Source organism: Penicillium cinerascens (genome assembly GCF_028974065.1).
Source record: "Penicillium cinerascens strain IBT 15544 chromosome Unknown contig_24_segment0_segment0, whole genome shotgun sequence".
In the NCBI taxonomy this organism is placed as follows: Eukaryota; Fungi; Ascomycota; class Eurotiomycetes; order Eurotiales; family Aspergillaceae; genus Penicillium; species Penicillium cinerascens.
In genome coordinates, this window is record NW_026695290.1 from 3,447,424 (window position 1) to 3,468,409 (window position 20,986).

The 20,986-nt window shown below is 53.2% G+C and overlaps 11 protein-coding genes across 11 annotated transcripts; 7 read left to right on the plus strand and 4 right to left on the minus strand.

The window, feature by feature from the left end:
• Nucleotides 1-1,671: 1,671 nt before the first annotated feature.
• On the plus strand, nucleotides 1,672-3,239 carry N7498_004405 (uncharacterized protein; the record flags this gene model as incomplete). The annotated part of the gene is made up of 2 exons (XM_058451467.1): nucleotides 1,672-1,890; nucleotides 1,944-3,239. 2 exons carry the CDS (start codon nucleotides 1,672-1,674, stop codon nucleotides 3,237-3,239), a joined length of 1,515 nt encoding a protein of 504 aa, XP_058310929.1.
• A 1,275-nt stretch (nucleotides 3,240-4,514) lies between these two features.
• Nucleotides 4,515-5,775, plus strand: N7498_004406 (metallophosphoesterase family protein; the record flags this gene model as incomplete). The annotated part of the gene is made up of 2 exons (XM_058451468.1): nucleotides 4,515-4,656; nucleotides 4,709-5,775. 2 exons carry the CDS (start codon nucleotides 4,515-4,517, stop codon nucleotides 5,773-5,775), a joined length of 1,209 nt encoding a protein of 402 aa, XP_058310930.1.
• Nucleotides 5,776-6,121: 346 nt separating this feature from the next.
• N7498_004407 (cytochrome P450) lies at nucleotides 6,122-7,945 on the minus strand (the record flags this gene model as incomplete). The annotated part of the gene is made up of 4 exons (XM_058451469.1): nucleotides 6,122-6,736; nucleotides 6,790-7,174; nucleotides 7,231-7,676; nucleotides 7,742-7,945. 4 exons carry the CDS (start codon nucleotides 7,943-7,945, stop codon nucleotides 6,122-6,124), a joined length of 1,650 nt encoding a protein of 549 aa, XP_058310931.1.
• A 652-nt stretch (nucleotides 7,946-8,597) lies between these two features.
• On the plus strand, nucleotides 8,598-9,658 carry N7498_004408 (SDR family oxidoreductase; the record flags this gene model as incomplete). Its single annotated transcript, XM_058451470.1, has 2 exons — nucleotides 8,598-9,316; nucleotides 9,382-9,658. 2 exons carry the CDS (start codon nucleotides 8,598-8,600, stop codon nucleotides 9,656-9,658), a joined length of 996 nt encoding a protein of 331 aa, XP_058310932.1.
• Nucleotides 9,659-9,971: 313 nt separating this feature from the next.
• N7498_004409 (lipase/thioesterase family protein) lies at nucleotides 9,972-11,094 on the minus strand (the record flags this gene model as incomplete). The annotated part of the gene is made up of 2 exons (XM_058451471.1): nucleotides 9,972-10,696; nucleotides 10,749-11,094. The coding sequence occupies 2 exons, from the start codon at nucleotides 11,092-11,094 to the stop codon at nucleotides 9,972-9,974; spliced, it is 1,071 nt and encodes a 356-aa protein (XP_058310933.1).
• A 672-nt stretch (nucleotides 11,095-11,766) lies between these two features.
• On the plus strand, nucleotides 11,767-13,272 carry N7498_004410 (flavin-containing monooxygenase; the record flags this gene model as incomplete). Its single annotated transcript, XM_058451472.1, has 1 exon — nucleotides 11,767-13,272. One exon carries the CDS (start codon nucleotides 11,767-11,769, stop codon nucleotides 13,270-13,272), a length of 1,506 nt encoding a protein of 501 aa, XP_058310934.1.
• Nucleotides 13,273-13,731: 459 nt separating this feature from the next.
• N7498_004411 (uncharacterized protein) lies at nucleotides 13,732-14,495 on the plus strand (the record flags this gene model as incomplete). The annotated part of the gene is made up of 2 exons (XM_058451473.1): nucleotides 13,732-13,839; nucleotides 13,899-14,495. 2 exons carry the CDS (start codon nucleotides 13,732-13,734, stop codon nucleotides 14,493-14,495), a joined length of 705 nt encoding a protein of 234 aa, XP_058310935.1.
• A 125-nt stretch (nucleotides 14,496-14,620) lies between these two features.
• On the minus strand, nucleotides 14,621-16,649 carry N7498_004412 (uncharacterized protein; the record flags this gene model as incomplete). Its single annotated transcript, XM_058451474.1, has 5 exons — nucleotides 14,621-15,294; nucleotides 15,342-15,871; nucleotides 15,922-16,144; nucleotides 16,191-16,322; nucleotides 16,370-16,649. 5 exons carry the CDS (start codon nucleotides 16,647-16,649, stop codon nucleotides 14,621-14,623), a joined length of 1,839 nt encoding a protein of 612 aa, XP_058310936.1.
• An 861-nt stretch (nucleotides 16,650-17,510) lies between these two features.
• On the minus strand, nucleotides 17,511-18,241 carry N7498_004413 (flavin reductase family protein; the record flags this gene model as incomplete). The annotated part of the gene is made up of 2 exons (XM_058451475.1): nucleotides 17,511-18,098; nucleotides 18,188-18,241. The coding sequence occupies 2 exons, from the start codon at nucleotides 18,239-18,241 to the stop codon at nucleotides 17,511-17,513; spliced, it is 642 nt and encodes a 213-aa protein (XP_058310937.1).
• A 129-nt stretch (nucleotides 18,242-18,370) lies between these two features.
• N7498_004414 (uncharacterized protein) lies at nucleotides 18,371-18,794 on the plus strand (the record flags this gene model as incomplete). Its single annotated transcript, XM_058451476.1, has 2 exons — nucleotides 18,371-18,613; nucleotides 18,657-18,794. The coding sequence occupies 2 exons, from the start codon at nucleotides 18,371-18,373 to the stop codon at nucleotides 18,792-18,794; spliced, it is 381 nt and encodes a 126-aa protein (XP_058310938.1).
• A 766-nt stretch (nucleotides 18,795-19,560) lies between these two features.
• On the plus strand, nucleotides 19,561-20,683 carry N7498_004415 (uncharacterized protein; the record flags this gene model as incomplete). Its single annotated transcript, XM_058451477.1, has 3 exons — nucleotides 19,561-19,755; nucleotides 19,823-20,017; nucleotides 20,168-20,683. 3 exons carry the CDS (start codon nucleotides 19,561-19,563, stop codon nucleotides 20,681-20,683), a joined length of 906 nt encoding a protein of 301 aa, XP_058310939.1.
• Nucleotides 20,684-20,986: the final 303 nt, after the last annotated feature.

Sequence of the window (20,986 nt, forward strand, 5' to 3'; positions counted from 1 at the left end):
CAGCAGATTACGAGCTTACCCAGGGTAGCGATTGACGCTCTCCGCATCCCCGCGCTTGGTACTTGGCGAAATGCGGAGAAATCACGGAGAGCATCGTGCGATGCGATCGGATTCCCACGCGGACATGTCCCTGAAGATCCTTTCCCTAGTAAATATGCAATTGTGTTTTCCTACACGTGGAGAAATCGCCATTTCATCCCGGCGTGCCAATGCTGGTATAGATTGGTGCAGACCGGGAAATAAGGTGTAAAGGAGTGATCGTGAGCTCCAGAGAGCTTTTCTTATAGGGAAGACTGAATTACTAGAACCTTCTCCGTATAGCTTGAGAATACGTGCTGCTCAGTCCCTCGCAATGAAATCCCTCATTGTCGGCGTGCTTCTAGTCGGCGCAAGGAGTGGACTAGTGGCAGACTATCTCATCCCAGGGGCCGGAATTATCCCGGAAAAAGACATTTCCGCTCTGCGAAGCATAGGAGCACACCTTTAAAAGTACCCCGACCGCCGGACAGTCACGATAGAGGATCAACGCTGATGAGTATAGAATCCCGACAACACATTCTACCGACCCATCCTCTTCCTCACGGACAATGCGACACGAGTCAGTGTTGAGGGCATCACACAGCTGAACTCGCCCGGTAGTGTTGGACCAGTGCTATTTCGATGTCAATGCGACCGAGTGCGCTGCGTATTCCTCGCAGGTCAACGTCACCAACATCGTGTTCGACAACATTGACGGCACTTCGCCTGGAACGAAGGGCAAAGTGGTAGTGGATCTGACGGTAGCCCGCCCGAGATCATTTGTGACGGGGATATCGGGGGGAGCTGCCAGCCAAGGTCTAGCTCGAGCTAGACGGGGCTCGGGGCTAGACTCCATGAGACTAATTAGGTTAGGCCTGAAGATATACACGCTAGCAGCCCCGTGGGGTGAATCAATGTGGCCATCCCCACAATGTGGAGACCTTGAACATCCGAGGCGATAGAGATAAAGATAAAGATAAAGGACAGATGAGCTCCCCACTCGGTCTAACGGAGCTTTGCTCTGGACCAGACAAATACATTCTATACTATACACCCTCCCAGCATGATACTTTGTATATTTTCGTACGTGGCGAGCCAAGTCAGCCATAAACGCCGAGCGGGAATAAGCATTAAGCGGGCAACCTCTTCGAGATTCGGCAAAAGGGGAGATATGGCAGTTGGAACGGTGAATCCGTATAAATTAACAAGCTAGGTTTTATATTTCCGAATGTTGTTGTCATTCATCTCAACCGGTAAGCGCCGGTATGGATGACTGATTGGAGGATCGAGTGCCAAATGGTCTTCATCCCCACGATCCCACGATGAGGGCAGAATTCATACCCGCCAGCTCCCACACCCGCCAATCACTGGCTTCGCCCGGGATTCTTCCCAGTCCTGCTTTTCCAGTCCAGCCAATTCCGAACTCAATATTTGTCGTCTTCAAATGCCCTGGTTCTGGTCCGGGCTGCGATTCTCCGCTTTTGCCCCCACCCCCAGACCTTTGAAGGTTCGGGGCATAGCTTCAGGATTCGGGACTCCGACTCGCGTCTGGTTGCAACGGCGCACGGGGCTTATAAGTAGCATCTGCACCGGCTCTTTTTTCCCTCCCACGCTGGCTCGTGTTATCCTTCTTGTTACCCTCTCATCTACGCCATGGAGAAGACTAATAGCAATCCCCTCCATGTTGAGGGGACCTCCGCTACCCCCTCAGCCGTGGAGGCTGGCAAGCAGGAGACCTTCTATGTCGAGGACCGGATCGCGAATCTCTCCGAGGAGCATCGCCAGTATCTCCTGAAGCGACACGGGACTCTCGATCTCGATCCGATCCCCGATATGAATGATGCAGACCCCTACAATTGGCCGACGTGGAGAGTAAGCAGCGATCCCCGTCTGCGATGAAAGAAACGAGTCTAACATGTGTGTAGAAAAGAGTCAACCTCACCCTCGTCGTGTTCCACGCCATGATTGCTCTTTTCACAGCCGCCTCGATCCAGTCCGCCTTTGTCAACATCGCCGCTGATCTCGGGGTGAGCTTGCAGCGCACCAGCTACCTAGTCTCCCTCTTCATCGCCGTGCTCGGTGGCGCACCTCTATTCTGGCGACCTCTCAGCAATCGCTACGGACGTCGACCTATTTTCCTCATCTCGTTGATCTGTGCTGTGGTCGGTAACGTAGGCTGTGCCGTGAGTCACTCGTACGCGACGATGGGTCTGTGCCGAGCCATCACGGCGTTCTTTATCAGCCCTGCTGCTGCCATCGGTAGTGCCGTTGTCGCGGAGACTTTTTTCAAAAAGGATAGGGCGCGATGCATGGGCTTCTGGACTCTGATGGTTACGATTGGCGTGCCGGTTGCGCCGTTCATCTTCGGCTTTGTCGTGCTGCGCGTGGGATATCGATGGATTTACTGGATACTGGCTATTACCAACGGTGTCCAGTTCATCGTTTACTTCTTCCTCGGCTCCGAGTCGCTGTATCTTCGCACTTACAACGCGCCTCGCCAGGTGACCAGCGTCGCAGAGAGTATCTACAAGTTTCGCCGCATCGACCCGACCCCCCTGCGCTTCTGGGACTTTATCCAGCCTTTGAGCTATTTTAGCAAGCCCTGCGTGGTCATCCCGGCTTGCGCCTACGCCATGGTTTTCCTCTTCGGTAGCATCTGCCTTACCATCGAGATCCCCCAGGTCTTCCCTCAGAAATTCGGCCTCAACACCCAGCAAGTCGGTCTACAGTTCCTGAGCATCATTATCGGATCTGTCATGGGCGAGCAGATCGGCGGGCTGATCTCCGATCGGTGGATGCTTTTCCGCCAGAAGCGTATTGGCCACCCCCCGGCCGCGGAGTACCGTCTGTGGCTCAGCTACATCGGCCACGCTCTGACTATCTGCGGTATCGTGGTGTTTGCCGTGCAGTTGGGCAATGCCAGCAATACCTGGAACATTACCCCGATCATCGGAGCGGCCATTGCTGCTGGTGGGAACCAGATCGTTACTACTATTAACATTACCTATGCGGTGGACTGCTACCGTGTGGACGCTGCGAGCGTGGGTGTGTTTATTACCTTTGTGCGTCAGACGTGGGGATTCATCGGGCCGTTTTGGTTCCCTCAGATGTTTGACAATGTCGGCTGGGGCGGCGGTGCTGGTATCGCCGCGGCGCTGATTGTAGGTGTCAGTGTTATCCCGACTATCATCTTGCAGTGGCGCGGATCTGGCTGGCGCTGAGCTCGGGAGTGCTCAATTATAGTATTCAAATTGTACAGTGGTAATTTAACAGCAAATATCAAGTCTAATCCATGGCCTGTTTGAGTAACTCGATGGCATCTTTCCTGGGACTGTCCTATCCTAGCTGCCGGTTCTCTGGCACTCAGTCAGGCTCACTGAATAACCTGGCGTGCTTCGCTGCTTTGCCGAAATGTAACATGATCTAGGCCATTCTATTGTTGTGAACACAACTTGATTATACAAGCTACTTAATATCATAGTTTGGGTAAAACGGCTGTTTTGGCGCCGGCTGCCGAAGGTAGAATCTAGGATCCACAGGAGGGAAACGCCACAGACGTCCTTGCACTGCGGGCGAACGCTTCGTATCTTAACCCATTTCGGTGTTGAAACGAAAGCCACTCAAGCAGGTGGAAAGCAGAGCTGAAGACACCCTTGAATACTGCAAGGCCGTTTTCGACGAGAACGGAAACCAGATCGGAGTCGAATTGTTCAGGCGCTGGCCAAGTTGTTGGCAGCGAGCGCCACCACGGTTACCACTACGGTGCCCACAACTACGGGGACTCAACTTAAGGTCTTAAGAGATCATAGATCTCACATGCCCCGATGGGCTTCTATCTTTTTACTCAAACACCTGTCGAGTTGTTATTATAAAATACCGTCTTTGTTCTCTAGCCTTGGACAGGATTGTTTATAGGAAACCCATGCACTTTCAGCTATTAGTAGCCCATGAAGTTGCCTCCATTCTTTTACCAGCAAATCATATCTCTAGTAACTAATGTTACATAAACAATAACGGATTCCTTGACTATCCAGATTCATGAATATCATCATGGCCACCACTTTGAAACAAGTTACCGTTAGTCCCGAGATAGAAGTCTAGATCCTACTCCTTGATACCGAGCTCCACACGTCGGCAACGTCAAAACGCACGTTGAGTGCCGGCGGAGAGCCCAATGAAACTCTGGAATACTATGCCAAGCCTATAGTCCTACCCCACTTAGTCCGTGCCCCTATCCCTGTATGCACGACCCTGACCCATAGAGTAGAGTCGCACCATCCCCTGCACGTGGATATTTAGCTCGTTTCTTCAAGAGATCTCGGGTACTACCCGATGTTGCCGACGAGACAGGTAGCATTGTGATTTCTAGCATGACAGGAAATTAATAATATAAACATTACTATTTTCCATCTATTTTCCATCTATTTTCCATCTTGTTTGTTTTTCCATGTGAACACCTTTGCTCGGACAGAAGAATATCGAGCACCGATATCACAATGTGGCACGCTTTAGCTGCCATATTCTTTTTCGCGCTGCCTTCTCTTCAGAGCGCAGTACCGAAGAAATTCGCACCGCTTAAATTCGCCAAGGATGGTACCTTTCAGATCTCCATTCTAGAAGATCTTCACTTCGGAGAAAGTTAGTACCCCCACAACATCCCTAACACGTATTCCCACTCACGGGACAAAAGATGCGTGGGACACATGGGGTCCCGAGCAGGACGTCAACTCCGTGACTGTAATCAACAGAGTTCTCGACACCGAATCTCCAGACCTCGTCGTACTCAACGGGGATCTGATTACCGGGAACAACGCATTTCTGGAAAACAGCACGGTTTACATCGACGAGATCGTCGGCCCGCTGGTTGATCGCGGCCTGACTTGGGCTTCCACGTACGGGAATCACGATAGTGCATACAACCTATCCCGCGAGGCGATGCTAGCGCGGGAACACCGCTGGCCAAATTCACGCACCGAGCAAATGGTCTTCGGTCGCGAGGCAGGCGTGTCGAATTACTATCTTCCTGTATACGGTAGCGATGATCAGGATTCCACCTTCTTCGATAGCCGAGGCGGCTTTTACTTCCAAGAACTGGACTCCTCCGGGAACGAGATCGGGCAGCCGAACTGGGTTGATGTTAGCGTTGTCGACTGGTTCAAAAAGACCAACGCAGAGTTCATCCAGAAGTACCAGAAGAATATCCCATCGCTTGTTTTCGTGCATATCCCGACGAATGCGTCGCTCGCCGCACAAACGGAGGTCGGAATCAACCCGCATCGTGAACCGGGAATCAACGATGACTATACCCTCGCGCAACAAGGTCAGGGATGGTGTGCCGACGGTAGTGATGCCAGCTCGTGCACCTACGGTGGCCAGGACGTGCCGTTCATGGAAGCCCTTGTCAACACGCCCGGTGTTCTTGCGGTGTTTTCAGGTCATGATCATGGCGATACGTGGTGCTACAAGTGGGATAGCTTGATTTCTGGAATGAATGTCAAGGGCAACGGTGTCAATCTTTGCTTTGGACAGCACTCTGGGTATGGAGGGTACGGAAGCTGGATTCGCGGGTCTCGACAGGTCCTCGTGACGGAGGCCAAATTGAAGAACAAAGTGATCGACTCCTGGATTCGACTGGAATCAGGACATGTCGTGGGAGCTGTTTCGCTGAATCCGACATACGGAGAGGACAGTTATCCAGAGACTCCGGATCTTTTGTCTTCTTGTCCCACGTGCAACTATACCCTTGCGAGTAAGTAGAGGAGATTAATATCGGAGAAAATTGGATTCTACGTTCCGGCTTCCTAAGGTTTCTCCTTCTTTATTTATCCCTAAAATAGGGCCCTAATAGTGCCATTCCCATCTAGATCTGGTTTCTTATTTTTATTTATCCCTAAATAGGGCCCTAATAGTGCTATTCCAGCCTAGAACTGGTTTCAAGGTTTCATATTCAGTTGAAATTGTAATTATTTGAGCTCCTTTATTATATGTAGGTTTTCAGGCGATGAAAAGTCAAGTTTCTGACATTCAGCACGAGTAACGAGCAGTACAAGTCGGGATATGATACAAAACGCCAATGTCGTCACGCATTAATTGATCATCAGATCTACCACCCCTCAACACGACGCATTTTCAAATGCATTCCCTCAACGGGCTTCGTAGTAACCGCTCCGGCAATATGAATCTCCTGTTTCGGATCCTGCATCTCGATCGCAAAGCGACCAACAACACCGGCAACCGCACATCTCAGCTCCGCACGTGCAAAGTCCTTTCCGATACACGCTCTCTGGCCGTGCAGGAATGTTATCTCGGCAAAATTGGTCGAGGCACCGCCGTTCTTGTTTGGAACTTTGTTTCCGTTCTTGTCGGTGTCGATCCAGCGCTCCGGATAGAACTCCTCGCCGTTGTCGCCCCAGAAGAGGGGGCAGCGGTTGATTGCGTATGGGCAGAGGATGATGCGTGTTCCCTTGGGGACGCGTTTGCCTGCGACCATTGTGTCGCGGATGGATTCGCGGATGGTGGCTGGGACGGTTGGATATAGGCGCAGGACTTCATGGCAGACGCCATTCAGCAGCGGGAGGGATTCCAGGTCGCTGTAGGTGATCGGGCTTTCAGCGGAGGGGATCTTTTCGCGGATCTCTGCGCGAAGTCTCTCCTGGTACTCTGGGTGGAGAGCCATCAGGTAGCAGGCCCAAGTGAGGGCGGCAGCGGTAGTTTCATGCTGGGATAGATTAGCAGGGGGTCAATGGGGAAATGGAGGAAAAGGAAACCCACTCCGGCAGCCAAAAATGTCAACATCTGATCCACCAGCTCGGTATCGGAGAAATCACCGCCTAGCATCATGGTACCGAGAATATCGGCTTCGAGATCTTTAGCGGAGGCCTTGGAATCAGCCAGGAACTGTCGTTTCTCGAGGACGATGTCGGTGCACAGATTGCGAAGGAAACCGGTCTCGTTGGCCACGACCTTATTCAGATGCCAGGGCACACGCTGGGCGATCCACTGGGGTAGGGTAAAGTTCATAGCCAGGAAGGCCATCTTCTCGGTGGTGGGTTCGAGAATGTTGAGGAAGCTCTCGGCGACCTTGTTGTCGGAGTTTTGCAGCGAGCGGAAGTCTCGACCCATAGCAGCGGGGCCGATGATATCGAGGGTCAGACGACTATGAACGTTAGCAATGTTCTGCTATTCCGCTATTCCGCCACTCGGTGAGCATACCTTCCCCACACGCCCATCTCCAACTTGCCATAGCCTTCGTCCGGGTTGGTTCCCTCCATCGGGTTCAGCTTGAGCTCTTTCTCCAACTCGACCAGCAGCTGGTTGGTTTTGTCCCACATGAGGGAGTACATGGCGCGGATGTTTTTGATGTTGAACGCCGGCGTCAGGGCCTTGCGCTGCTTCCTGTGAGCGGGACCCTCGGACAGGATGAGACCGAAGCCCAGGATGCGAGCGAGGAAGTTACGCGCACGCCAGGGCTTCTCAAAGTCGTAAGTGTTGGTGCTCATGATGTCCAGCAGGGCCTGGTGGTTGGTGGCTATCAGGTAACTCTGGCTGATGGTGTCGCGCATGTGGATGAGGCCATCGTTGGGGATGGTCTTCATCCAGTGCAGCGGCATCCGACCGCGTGGAGAGTCGAAGATGATCTTGGCGTGGTTCATCAAGCCCTACAGTCGACCCGGTTAGTAGGCTCTTATACTCCGTCCAGGGGGGGGGGGGGGTTCGGTCATACCGGAATCGTGGGCAGATGGCGCAGCGGGTTCATGAACAAGGGCCAAATGATCAGACTGTAGAAGCCTTTGAGCACGAAATTCATACCCAGGGCACCCAGCACGACCGTCCGAAACGCCTCATCGGCGAAGACGGTGCGCTGGAGGAAATAGGCCTCGACAACGGAAAAGGCCAACAGGACCGGGAGGCTATCGCCGATCGCCATAGTTGAGCTTGTACGGAGATGGAATTCCAAAAGTAGGCAGAGTCAGGACAGATGCACAATGGCGATGGAAAGAGGAGGAGAGGTGCAGCAAGATCCGTTTTTGCTCCTAATTTTACAACCCCACCGTGATCGGCATGAGACAATGGGCGTCAAGGTGTGTTGGGGAAGGGTCGGCCTCGGTTACAGTAGCACTCTAGTGTTGGCGAGTTGAATAGTTGATTACGCGACTACAGGTCGAACGGTAGCCGTAGACCGGTAGGGAGTCCGACTGTTCTACCGTCAACCGCGAGCCGAGCTTGTGAATGTGCAATATCGTGTCGGTGATATCATCGAGGGTAGCAGATCCCCCGATTCCCCATGTTTCCACACGAATCCGGAGAATAATTACTGAAAATAGGGTGCAGACTGCGGGGACGCCACCAGGATGCAGTCAGCCATGCGAACATGTGAAATGAGGGACGTTCCACGGTGGAGCCGGTCGCATTGCTTTCCCTTTCGAGTTTAACTCAGCGATCCCGACTTCATCGGTGCAGGAACCACCGTTCGGCGTGAGCCTCGGCCCCAGCGCAACGGTTATGCTGCGCGACGGATAATGCGACAGTTAAAAGATTGCAGCGCGCTTCTTTGCTCCGACTCACTTTCAACCACCGTCATGTCTGCCCTCGATCTCGTCCAGCAATATTCTCAGACTGCCCTCGCGCAGCTCCCCGGACCCGCGCAGGAGCTCCTGGCCAAGCCGTTCACTCAAAAGGCGCTGGCCGTCCTGCTGGCGCTGGGTGTCCTCCGCTCCGTCAACAAGTCTCTGTCGCAATGGACCATGAACAATTGGACTCGCAGCGAGCGCTGGCAGTCCACGCGCGAGATCATTCTCATCACCGGTGGCTGCAGCGGCATCGGCAAGCAGGTCATGGAGGACCTGGCCAAGACCGGCGTGCGCGTCGTGATCCTGGACATCAACGAGCCCAATTTCAAGCTCCCCGCCAACGTCTCCTTCTACCGTGCCGATATCACCTCCTCCGCCAACATCGCCGAGGTTGCCAAGGCGATCCGCAGCGACCACGGTGATCCCACCGTTCTCGTCAACAACGCCGGCGTCGGTCACGACGGGACCATCCTCGAGGAGCCCGAGGCCAAGATCCGCCAGACTTTCGAGGTCAACACCATCTCCCACTTCCTCATGGTCAAGGAGTTCCTGCCCGCAATGATCCGCGCCAACCACGGCCACGTCGTGACGATCGCCAGTATGGCCAGTTTCGTCGGAATCGGCGAGATGGCCGATTACTGCGGTTCCAAAGCTAGTGCCCTGGCCTTCCACGAGAGTCTGCGCCAGGAGCTGAAGGCGTGGTACAACGCCCCCGCGGTCCGCACCAGGTAATTACCCCGCCCCCTCCCCTTCTTCGTATTTATATCCTTCATACTGACTTAAAAAAAATTAGCGTCGTCCACCCGATGTGGGTTCGCACCCCCATGATCAAGCTTCTGACCGACCACGAGTCCCACTTCCGCCAGCCCATCATGACCGTCCAGTTCGTGTCGGACGCCATCTGCAAGCAGATCCTCAGCCAGAACAGCGGCCAGGTTATTTTGCCCCCTAGTCAGTCGGCCGCTAGCCTGGTGCGCGCCATGCCGACCTGGATGCAGGAGGGTATCCGCTCGATTGCCTCGAAATCGCTGCGAAGACTGCGTGAGGTGCAACAGAGGGAGGGTCTGTAGGTCTGTAAATTAGGATTTGTAATTACTTCAAATGTATGCGATATGATACCACATCTGGGACTGTATTGATTCAATGGCTTTGCGTAGAGAGTGAACCGCGTAGAGTGTACATCCGAGGTTACACAGCGAACGTCTTAGGCGAAATTAACATGTCAAAACGCGGACCAACTATGTGTAATAACCAAGATGTTTTCAAGGCACCTGCCAATTTACGCTACACAAGGAATCGCGTTGTACAGCCATAAATAACATTCATGCTTTTAAAACCATGAAATAACTATAAACACTATCTGCTCCCCCTTGCCTCGGGTATTTACACGGCCAACTCACTCAACCACGACTTGACCTTCTTCCCCTGCTCCGTCTCGGTGCTATCGCCGAGCTCGAGATTATAAATCGGCGCAACGTGGCACTCGCGATGCCCCACCATCAACTCCACGTTGGGGAATCCCTTCTTAAACTTCTCCGCAAGATCCTGAATAATCGGCAACATGATCTCGTTCCCGCCGCCCGTGATCAGGACCTGGTTCACCGGGAAGTTCACGTACCAGTCGGTCGGTGCGTTCGACAGGTCCGTGTAGTTGTCCCGCGGGGCATTGCCCAGGTACGCGGATGCCCAGGGCTGCGCGACTGCCTGCGTGATCAGGTCTCCGCCGTGGTAGATCTCCATGTCCGGGAAGTCCGTGTCCATGAGGGTCCACGGTGCGATCATGGCCGCGCCACCGAGGTTCCCGCTCAGATTCAATGCCTCGATTTGCGGGTGCGGGTGCGCTGCGTGGGAGAGAACGCCGCCCACGAGGTTGCCGCCGGCGGAGTCACCGCCCAGGAAGACGGTTGCCGGGTCGCGGTCGGGCTGGGAGAGGATGTAGCGCAGGGCAGCGACGGCCTGCTTCAGTTGCGTTGGGTAAGTGGCTTGCGGGGCCAAGGTGTAGGTGAGGCTGAAGACGGCGACGCTTTTGCCGGCGCGCTCGAGATCGCGCACGATGTGCGAGTAGAACTTGAAGTAGCCCATGTTGGCGGGCAGACCGAATCCGCCGCCTATAATACCATCAGCGAGTCATTTCTTCAATCGTGTGCGATTGTCACCGACCGTGGAACCAGATTACCACGTTGGTCGCATTGCGGTCGCCAACCCAGTGGCCGAGGGCACCGTAGCCCAACTCCACGGACTGAGCCTGGATCCGGTTCTTCTTGGTATACCGCTCATAGATCTTGTCGGAGGAAGGCAGGATGTACTGCATCTGCGTCGGCGACAGCCGTGCGGTGGCCTTGCGGAAGATGGCATAGCCGAAATGCAGGAACAAGGTCTTGGCCTCGCGCTCGGTGCGCCAGATACCCGTTAAGAGAGAATAGAAGCCGGCGAGCACGATTGATACGACGGCGGGCAGGAAGTCCAGCTTCTGCTGGAGAGTCAATTTCACCGATGATAGCGACATGATGGCATGGGAATGGACATGAACATGGACATGAGCATGGACAAGCTCTCGACACGCGAGCACCGCGCCTGATAAAGTGACTACGGCTTCATCGCGCGTGTGAACCTCGGACGAGCAGACGATCTCGCAGTGCTATCCCATTGGGGTAATGATGCGCACCCCCAATTTTCCGTGTGGGCCGAGGCCGTTCATGGTGGAGATCCCCTCGGCTGGACTGGACCGGGGAACGGGGGACCGGGGTCAGCGTGAACGTGCGATGTCATGGTTCACAGTGCCTGGACAGTGATCAGAACTCATCGAACGCAGAACTCTACAGGGACGTCTCGAGGGTGCAAATGAAGTATTACCATATTGCCCTAGTATATAGGTCAAGTTCGATTGTCCATCTACACCAGTAGGGGTTCTTTTAAGGTACCGCATTCGGTAGAACATAACCGTGGAATACCGCCACCCGCTACCAGACGATATCAGATGCAAGTTTAGTGATATCGTCATAAGCTGTTTCCCCTATTCAGTAGAATGTCGCCGCCCCCCCGCCAAACACACGGACGCAAATCACGATAAGCGATCCACCGCCGATCACCGTGAAACCGAGGCATGTGAACCTCTTTAAGAATGTAAATTGCACTCCGTTCCTCCAGTTCCTATCAGAACAAACTCATTGCTAACATCATGAACGGCCACGCAAACGTGCAGTCCGAGTCGCGCTTCGACGTCGTCATCGTCGGCGCGGGCATCTCCGGCATCAACGCCGCCTATCGTCTGCAGGAACGCCTGCCCGGTCTCAGCTATGCTATTCTCGAGGCCCGCGATGACCTAGGCGGGACCTGGGATCTATTCAAGTACCCCGGTATCCGATCCGATTCCGATCTGTTCACCTTTGGCTTCGCGTTCAACCCGTGGAACCGCAGCAACCCCATTGCGGAGGGCGCCGCCATCAAGACGTACGTGCGGGACACCGCGGAGAAGTTCGGTATCGATAAGCACATTCGCTACCGGACCAAGCTGCAATCGGCCGACTGGTCGAGTAAGGAGCATACCTGGGCCCTGAACGTGGACGCCGATGGAAAATCCAAGACGCTGACCACGCGCTACGTGATCTTCGGCACGGGCTACTACAACTACAACCAGCCTCTGGAAGCCAAGATCTCCGGTCTGGAGAACTTCAAGGGCCAGATCATCCACCCTCAATTCTGGCCCGAGGACCTCGACTACGCCAACAAGAAGGTCGTCATCATCGGCAGTGGAGCCACGGCCATTACTCTGCTCCCCAACATGGCCGAAAAGGCCCAGCGCGTCACCATGCTCCAGCGCAGTCCGACCTACATCTTGTCTCTCCCCAACCGCAGCGCCAGCCGCTGGCTAGCCTACATCCTACCCACCTCCGTGTACCAGCGCTTGCAGCGCGTGATCTGGATCATCACCACTCGCATCTTCTTCGTCTTCTGCCAGCGCTTCCCCAACTTCTCCCGCTGGATCCTCCGGCAAACCGTCACCCGCCAACTGCCCGGTCACATCCCTTACGACCCGCACTTCAAGCCCAGCTACAACCCCTGGGATCAGCGGTTGTGTGTCTCTCCCGATGGAGACTTCTTCCAGTGTCTGCGTAAAGGCAAGGCCGACGTTTGCACGGATACCATCAAGACGGTTACGAAGAAGGGTATCGCCCTGAACTCGGGCAACTCCCTTGACGCCGATATCATCGTTACCGCGACCGGTCTGAAGTTGCAGATTGCCGGTGGCGCCACCCTGACCGTTGACGGAGAGAAGCTCGATGTCGGGTCCAAGTACATCTGGAACGGCGTCATGCTGCAGGACCTGCCCAATGCCGCCTTCGTCATCGGCTACACCAACGCTTCATGGACCTTGGGCGCCGATGCGACCGCCCAATTCGTTACCAGATTGGTCAAGGAGATGGAGTCCCGCAAGCTCATCGCAGCCACACCCCGCCTCAAGTCCTCTCAGGCCGGCACCCTCCTGGAGCGACCCCTGCTCAACCTCAAGTCGACCTATATCAATGTTGCCCAGCGCACTCTCCCGATGGCTGCCGATCAGGCGCCCTGGCAGGCGCGTGACAACTACTCCAAGGATATGAAATTCGCCCTGAAGGGTGACATTGACACCGGGCTGGAGTTTGTGCAGGGTCCGAGCTTCCGTCTTCGTCCCGTGGTGCAGTAGTGTACCCTCGGGTAGTGTGTGTTTGTGTGTGTGGCTTGTGGGCTTTTTATGATGATACCTGTATATACGGAGTATATACCTGATGACTTTTTCATGTAGTTTTGGCGTTGGTTATACAGTTGGTTATACAATCGTGATCTGGAATGGAATCTGCTTATACAAACCTTGTTTACGAAATCCGATCGAGATCGAGATCGAGATGTAAAATTGACATCCGGTTATTTCAGATGGACAGAGTTTAAAACAGTCCTCGAAACAAGAACTCCCTGTAAAGAATGATGAGTTGAAACTGGATTTTCCCACGCGACGTTCGCATTCCACAGGTGGATGATGTCACCCGAGACCGAAATGACAACCCTAGAAAGATGTCTAACGATGACATCCCGATGGACGACGGCGGGTATACTTGGGATGTTTCATATCCATTGTGCCCCGGGCAATTGATGACAATCCACAAAAATGGCACCCAGAGAGAAATATTCCGATCCTCAGCTGCGCGATGAAGTGAAAGAGGAAATTCACGCCGGCGACAAGGGGGGCAAGCCCGGTCAATGGTCCGCGCGCAAGGTATTCATTCCATTTCCTCCCACCTTCCAGCCTCCGTTTTTCGTGTCCTAACTCTTTAGGCGCAAATGATGGCATCGGAGTATAAGAAGCGCGGCGATGGCTACAACACCAACAAAAAAGAACAGGACTCTTCCCAGAAACATCTCGACCAGTGGACGAAGGAAGATTGGCAGACGAAAGAGGGTTCCGGCACTGCAAGAAAGGGTGATGATTCGAGGAAACGATATCTGCCCAAGAAAGCGTGGGAGCAGATGAGCGATAAGCAGAAAGAAGAGACCGAAGAGAAGAAGGTGAAAGCGTCGAAGAAGGGAAAACAGTATGTTGGGAACACGAAGCGGGCGAAGGAGGCGAGGAAGGATGCTAGTGAGGGTGATCAGCCCAGGCACAATACGCGAAGCAGCGATGGACAATCAGAGAAGCCAGTTGGGAGCGACCATGGCCTCGATACCGGTGACTCGGCTGAGGAGCTCGTAAAGGGCGACGACCAGGACCAGCGAGATGGTCAGCGACTGGCTGGCACCAAACGCCGCGCGAAGCAGTCCAATGCGTCCGTGAAGAAGCAGAAGGATGATCTCCAGAAGACCGCGGAAGAAGATGGCGAGAGTGACGAGGAGGAGTATGAAGAAGAACAGGGCGAGGATGAAGAAGACGAATAACAATATGCTGGCCATTAATGCCATATTGGATACAAGTGAGAATGGGAGTCTTGATGAGAATAAAATAGCCGTGCACCGGCTTTGATTCTACACGTTACAACTTTCACTTTGTCATTACACGAGGTCTACTTTTCCTCATCTCCTGTCTGGCGTCCCTGGTAGCCACTTTGCGGGAGCATATTCAGTGCATCTTCCTCCCGATCCAACTTGTGGTTGGTCAACCAGAATCCTGCGCAGCCGACAAAGGCCAGAATAGCGACGACGCCGTAGTTCCACACCAGCAAGGGATCTGCCGACAGACCAACCAATGCCTGTCCGATCGCAGCGGAGATGGCGTTCATGAACAGTGCCACCGCCTGCACGAGGGAACGCATGTTGCGAGGGGCCTTGGTAAAGGCATACTCCAGCGAGGTAATCGATGCGAAAATCTCGGAAATACCGCCCAGCACGTAGGTCAGAGTCTGCACCCAGACGGTGATATTGGTGTGCTTTCCCTCCTCTTCGAGACAGTAGTTGGCTTGGTTGCCGCAGGGTCCCAACTTATAGATATAGTACTGGGTGACCGTCGCGACGACCATGGAGCAGCCGGCCACGAAGAACCCGGCCGTGATACGCTTCAGAGGGGTGAAGTTGAAGCCCATCCGACGCAGACCGGGGTAGACGATCCTGTCGAAGATGGGGATGAAGATGATCAGGGCGAAGGGGTTCAGGTTGTTGATGACATCGTTTGGCACGCCGCCCAAGTGCATGGTTGCCGCTTGCGAGGTCAGGTTGTTCAACATCTGGTTATATGCCAGCCCTGGTTTCATTAGCAGAGAATTATCGGACGGGATGGAGTACACTTACAGTAAAGCGGGTACCACAGGAAGACCTTGCAGGCCTTGAGTCCACGTCGCACCTCATCTACCCACTCGTCATCAAAGGTCATCCATTCCGGCTTATTTGCACCCATCTGGCTGGGCTTGACGTTGTGCCAGAAGTCGCCAGAGCCAGTGGTGCTCTGGAACAGGCGCAGTGGGTTAAGAGACCAGCGGCCCTTCATGGCCAACTGCCACAGACGGAAAGCCTTGGAGTACACGGAGCCGGTAGGAGGATGGAGCTTGTAGCGCGACTTGCACAGGAAGAGCACGGTCGGGCAGAGGCAGAACATGATGGTGGGGAGAAGGAAGGAGAGCCAGAAACCAACGTAGCGCTCGGCGTAGACCATACTGATCTGACCCGTCAATGAGCCAACGTTGATCATCAGGTAGAAGTATAGATAGATGCGAGAGACTGTGGCAGCGGGGTCAACAATGACGCGCTCGCCATTGGACTCCACTCGGATATAGGGCTTCTCATCTCCGTACTGCTCTGCAATCAGGGGAGAGATGTTGGACCTGCAAACGGTTCAGCCGGTGTGCTTGTGGGCTTGAAACGAGATACTCACTTGAAACCACCGGTACCCACACCCATGATCACCAAACCAACGGAGAAACAGGCGATCGAACCACCGGGGCTAGCAATAACGTTCGGAATGGCCGAGATGATCAAGATGGAGTGACCGACGAGGGCCACGGCAATAGAGGCGAAGATAGTGCGGAACCGACCCCAATACTGGTCAGCCACGTACGCACCCATCAAGGGCATGATGTAGGACCAAAATTGGTTGACTGTTTCCGTCAGAATCGATCCAGATCGTAGTTTCGGGTTACTCACACAAGGTCAGACCGGTCGAGGCACGCTGTCCCATGCCCAATGCGCCGGGAACATCGTTGTTAAAGTCAGCACCGGCCACGAGGGCACCGGTGGAAGAGTTGGCCGGTAGAGGACGCTGGATGAAGTTCACGACTGTACTCAATTAGACAGGTTACTGCTTGGGGGAGCCATGCACATACAGACGGCCGTTGTGCCATAGTAGGAGAAACGTTCGCAGAGCTCGACAAAGGCGACGGTGAAGGTAGTCCAAGGGATCTTGCCCGCAACGCGGCGCAGTGTTCGCAGATCCTCCTCATTGGGGTAGTTCTTGTGGAGAGCATCATCCTCGTCGTGAGCGGAGGACACACTCTGAACTGGAGCAGGCTCAATCTCCCGCTGCTTCTCACTGATAACGACATCGTGTGAGATAGCCCTGGACTTGGCTTCCTCGGCCACGTCGATTGGGTCGGAGGCGTTCATCTTGATTCGATTGAGGGAGACAAGAACGGTGGTCTCAAAGGGCAAGTGCAATCCCTTTTTAAATCCCCCTCCCAAGCAAAGAAGTCGACCCAGGAGACTAAGGCTTACCGTTCCGGGAAGGTCGCTCTTCCCCGCGCGCCACCGTCTTTTGATAACACTAATCTCGAAGGATTAGGAGCTTCTATTAGACTCCGGAAGAGTGGTCGGAGCATTGGCTAGAATTGGATAACCCAGGCCGTCAGTAGCCGGGCCAGTCCCATGTGCCAGTGGCAGTAGTACCATAGTAGCACAGAGCTTGGCATCTGGGGTCCGACGGAGATACAGCTTGAGAGTTGTGGCTGGGACCGGTATCACGCGAGATAAGGCCATCTTTGACGATAGACTCGTATTGAACGAGAGGAAAAGAGGGAAACCGCCTCCCGCCAAGCCACTTCATAACCAATGGACTCCTCTTTGCCCCGTACTTGGCGCTCCGAGATGGCTTCTTGGCGCAGGGGCTTGGCACCGCTGCTTGGCTGGCAAGTAGCGGTGCAACCTCGCGTCTTGGCCGGACCATGTGTTTGAAAGTGATCCAAGGTAGATGAAGCGGGCAGAGCTGTGATTGGCGTGGCTGCAACAAGGACACGCCAGACTCCGAACAAACTCCTATCGCGGAGGCGACGGGTCCTCCTTTATGCAGGGTCTCGAACACTAATAACCTTTGATAGTAGCTCGCTAATCGTGTTTACCGGTCAAATTCGGAAATTGCTATCTATCAATTGGAACGGCTTGCTCTCAACCCCGGATATTTGAGACATTGGTATGATTCAAGCCCTCGTATCTTTTTTCCAGGGCCAATTTCTAGCTTGGCATCACGTTGGATCACAGGTTCCGCGTTTCGGCCTCACGATTGCGCTTCGAACTCCCCTCTAACCCGTATAGGACGTCCTCGGACATGCCGGGGATCACCATTTCAAAGATCTCTGTCACCACCGTGTACTGGTAGTATGCACAGCGCGCAATCGGCTTGGTCTTTTTGATATCCAGAATCCCGCCCGTCAGCACTTCGTCCTTGATATGCACAGCGATCACCCTGCCGATCACCACGTCCACGGTGCCCATCGGAGGATTGTCGGGTAGCCGCACGGTGGAGTGATATTCGCACTCGAATTTCACCGGTGATTCCTGCACCATTGGGACATCCATCAAAGTTGCCGGTTCCTTGGTTACCTTGGCACGCTCAAACTCGTCTACCCCATAGGGTACTTGCTCCACCGAGATATTGACGGCCTCGCGAAGGTCCCACGTGGCCAAGTTCCAGACGAACCGTCCGGTCTGCTCCGCGTTGACCACCGTATCCTTACGTGTGCCCTCCACCGTCTGGTTAGACGAGAACATCACGTACGGCGGGTCGAACGTGAGATTGTAGAATTGGGAGTAGGGCGCCAGATTGGCTTGGCCCTCTTTGTTCTGGGTGGAGATTCATCCGATCGGACGCGGTACCACGCACGCCTATTCAGTTAGCTGTTGTCAATTGTCCATCATCCTGAGAAGCTCACCTTGAACGGATCGTGGGGAAGATTGTGCTCTGTCACTCCCGGTTGATAGAACATGATGTCTCTCCTTTCTGGGCTGTCTGTGCACTGGGGACTCGACCCGTTTTATTTATTCCCCGCTGCCGATCCAAGTGCCGGCGTCATTGGAACGGCGCTTAACAGCAGACCCTAGCGATCGGCAATACGATGCTGTCTGCATTAGACATAGACGAGCGCGATATCCGAGGCCGAGTTTCGAGTTCCCATGGATACACCATGAACCATGGGACTGATGCGGATCGATGCCAATTTTCCAACACCGAGCCTCACCTCTGCTTCCGATCCTTTGTAGAGGCATTAAAAGCCGACAATGACTTGCTCGAGATCGATACCCCTGTCGACCCCAGCCTCGAAGCGGCTGCCATTACTCGTTGGCTTCCCGCTTATTCCGTACATGTCGCAGGGAAAAGGATCGCTGGCTTGAGGTGGAAAGGTCGTTTCTGATGTTCTTATGCCTACCGAGTATACCACCGGGAGGGATTGGGTGGCTGCCGATTTTGAGAACTCGTATCCTGAGGATCTCCAGAAGGTGTTGGACAATTGGACCAAGATGGGATTCCGGGAGGAGTAAGTCTCGGATTTACTTCTGCACGTGTTTCAAGATCGTATGTTACTTTGTTTATCTTGAATATAAAGTCCGAAAGAAAGCCTTGCGTGGAACATATCCCCCAAAAAGGGAGAAATTTTAAAAATAAGCCTCTCGGCCCTAGAAATAACCGCTCCTGACCTACTATTTTAGATGTACTTTGTGAGTGGACTTCCTTCTTGGGCCTAGTGTATGGACAGAATTAGAGAATCCGCAAAGCAATTAGGACAAGGCGACTAAGAACAGCGTGAAACGAGTTCTTCGGAACTTCATATTTGCTCATCGTGAAAGCGACTGTTCTGCCAAGGGTCTTCGGTAACAAGCCCACAGCCGGACCAAGAAGATGTTTTAAGTGGGCCTAATTAGGCGTCATAACTATCTGTCTGGGAGGGTTGAAAAAGACGTTCAGAAAGGTACCTTGGAAAATGGAATCAAAAGATGTCTTGAAAGACGTTTAAAAAGATTTCCAAAAGGAGATTTAGAAGAACCAAGAGGATAAAGTATTGAGGCAACAAATGTCTCAGATGTCGCGGGTGCCTACATAATAGGGGTCGAAGTGGAAAAATCTCACGCTGAAGTCGAGTCGAATGGGCGTAAAACCATTCCGTTCACTCTCCCGTAATTTATGCCTACTTATTCTCGTTCGTTGACCCTGCTTGATCTCCACGACCGACGGTTCCTCCGACGATCTTCTATCATTTTACCTCGTCTTGTGCCATTGACGACTCGCTCACTCAGTGGTTCAACCAAGATGGACCCGGAGCTGAGCCGAAAATTAGTTTGGGTCATCCCAAATCGGGTGCTGAACATCCTGCTCAGTCCTGGAGGACATGGAAAACTGGCCAGACCGGTTGATTTTGACGACGAATTTCCAGATTCGGAAGGAATGGACTTTCCAATCTACTATTTTGTTTTATTACTTAGCCTTTTTATTCTCCCTGCCCTGGTATAGTTGCAACTTTCGCTTTCTCCCTTGCTTTGTCTTTGCTACAGAGTAACTAACCACAAGCCAGCTCCGGTACATCCTTGGGCACGTCGCACCAACACTTTTGATTCTGCAGGTTTATCAGGAGGACAAGACCATATCGGAGAAAACGGAGAGCAAAATCAGACAGCACTCCAGTTTCAGAAATGTCGGAGACAGCTTTCGCCTAATTTACCGGGCACAGGGCCTATACACTTTCATGCGCACAATGGTCGTCGGCTTGGTATACTTGTTTGCAACCGATACCATCGGGAATATACTAGGAAGACTTGTGTTTCCACATAAATTGCTGAGACCACTGGCTTACGCCTGTTCCTCCGCACTTCTATGTGAACTCCATCTAGTCTTCACTTGCGCTACTGTCTCGGCCCAGCGCGTCCCATTCCTGTCTTTGCGGAGAAAACCTGGCCAGAACCGGTGGCAAAAGTTAGCCATCCCCGCTTTTCTATACGGCCTTTCGCAGGCCCTCATGGACCAGCTCTACGATTTTGTGGAAATGGCGCTTATCTCCCCGGAAGACACTTATACAAAAAAGCGCGCCGCCGCAGAGGTTTTGGCAGTGATGATCATGCTTGCCTTTCGCTTGGTAGCACTTCTCCCGACATATATCACACTTGTTCTAGCCGAGACAACATTTTTGTCTCCCGAGATAGACACAATTGTTCCCTCTCCAACCAAGGAGCGTGGCTTAAAGATTGGGGAATTGGTTGGCGAGAAGAAACCACCAGCTGGCCTTGAGGCATTCACGAATGCACTTAGACCTTTTGGAACAACCAAGTATTTATATCTGATCGAACTTCACCTCAAGAAGTGTTTTGCTCAGATTATTCTTGAATTTTCTCTCATTTACTCCATCCTGGTCTCTCTTCACATGGATCTTTGGATATAAAAATGTCAATTGATTGCCCTACGGTGTAGTTCATGTTTCCATGTTTCTGTTTTAAAGTCCTGATCAATATTCTCTCTCCTCTGGGCACAATTTCTTGGCGGGTATTGCTTGTACATCTCGTTAGTTCTACAAACATGAAAAGACAGCAATTTCCTTGCCTAGTTTCGCTTCGACACGTGCTAAGACTTTGATTCTATGACACGCAAGAGCCTGTCCGACGCGTGCTTCAAAGTTTGCAATTTCACGAAATGCAGCCAGCTTTTCTAGACAGGTCGCAAACCAAGAACTGGAGAGCCTACATTA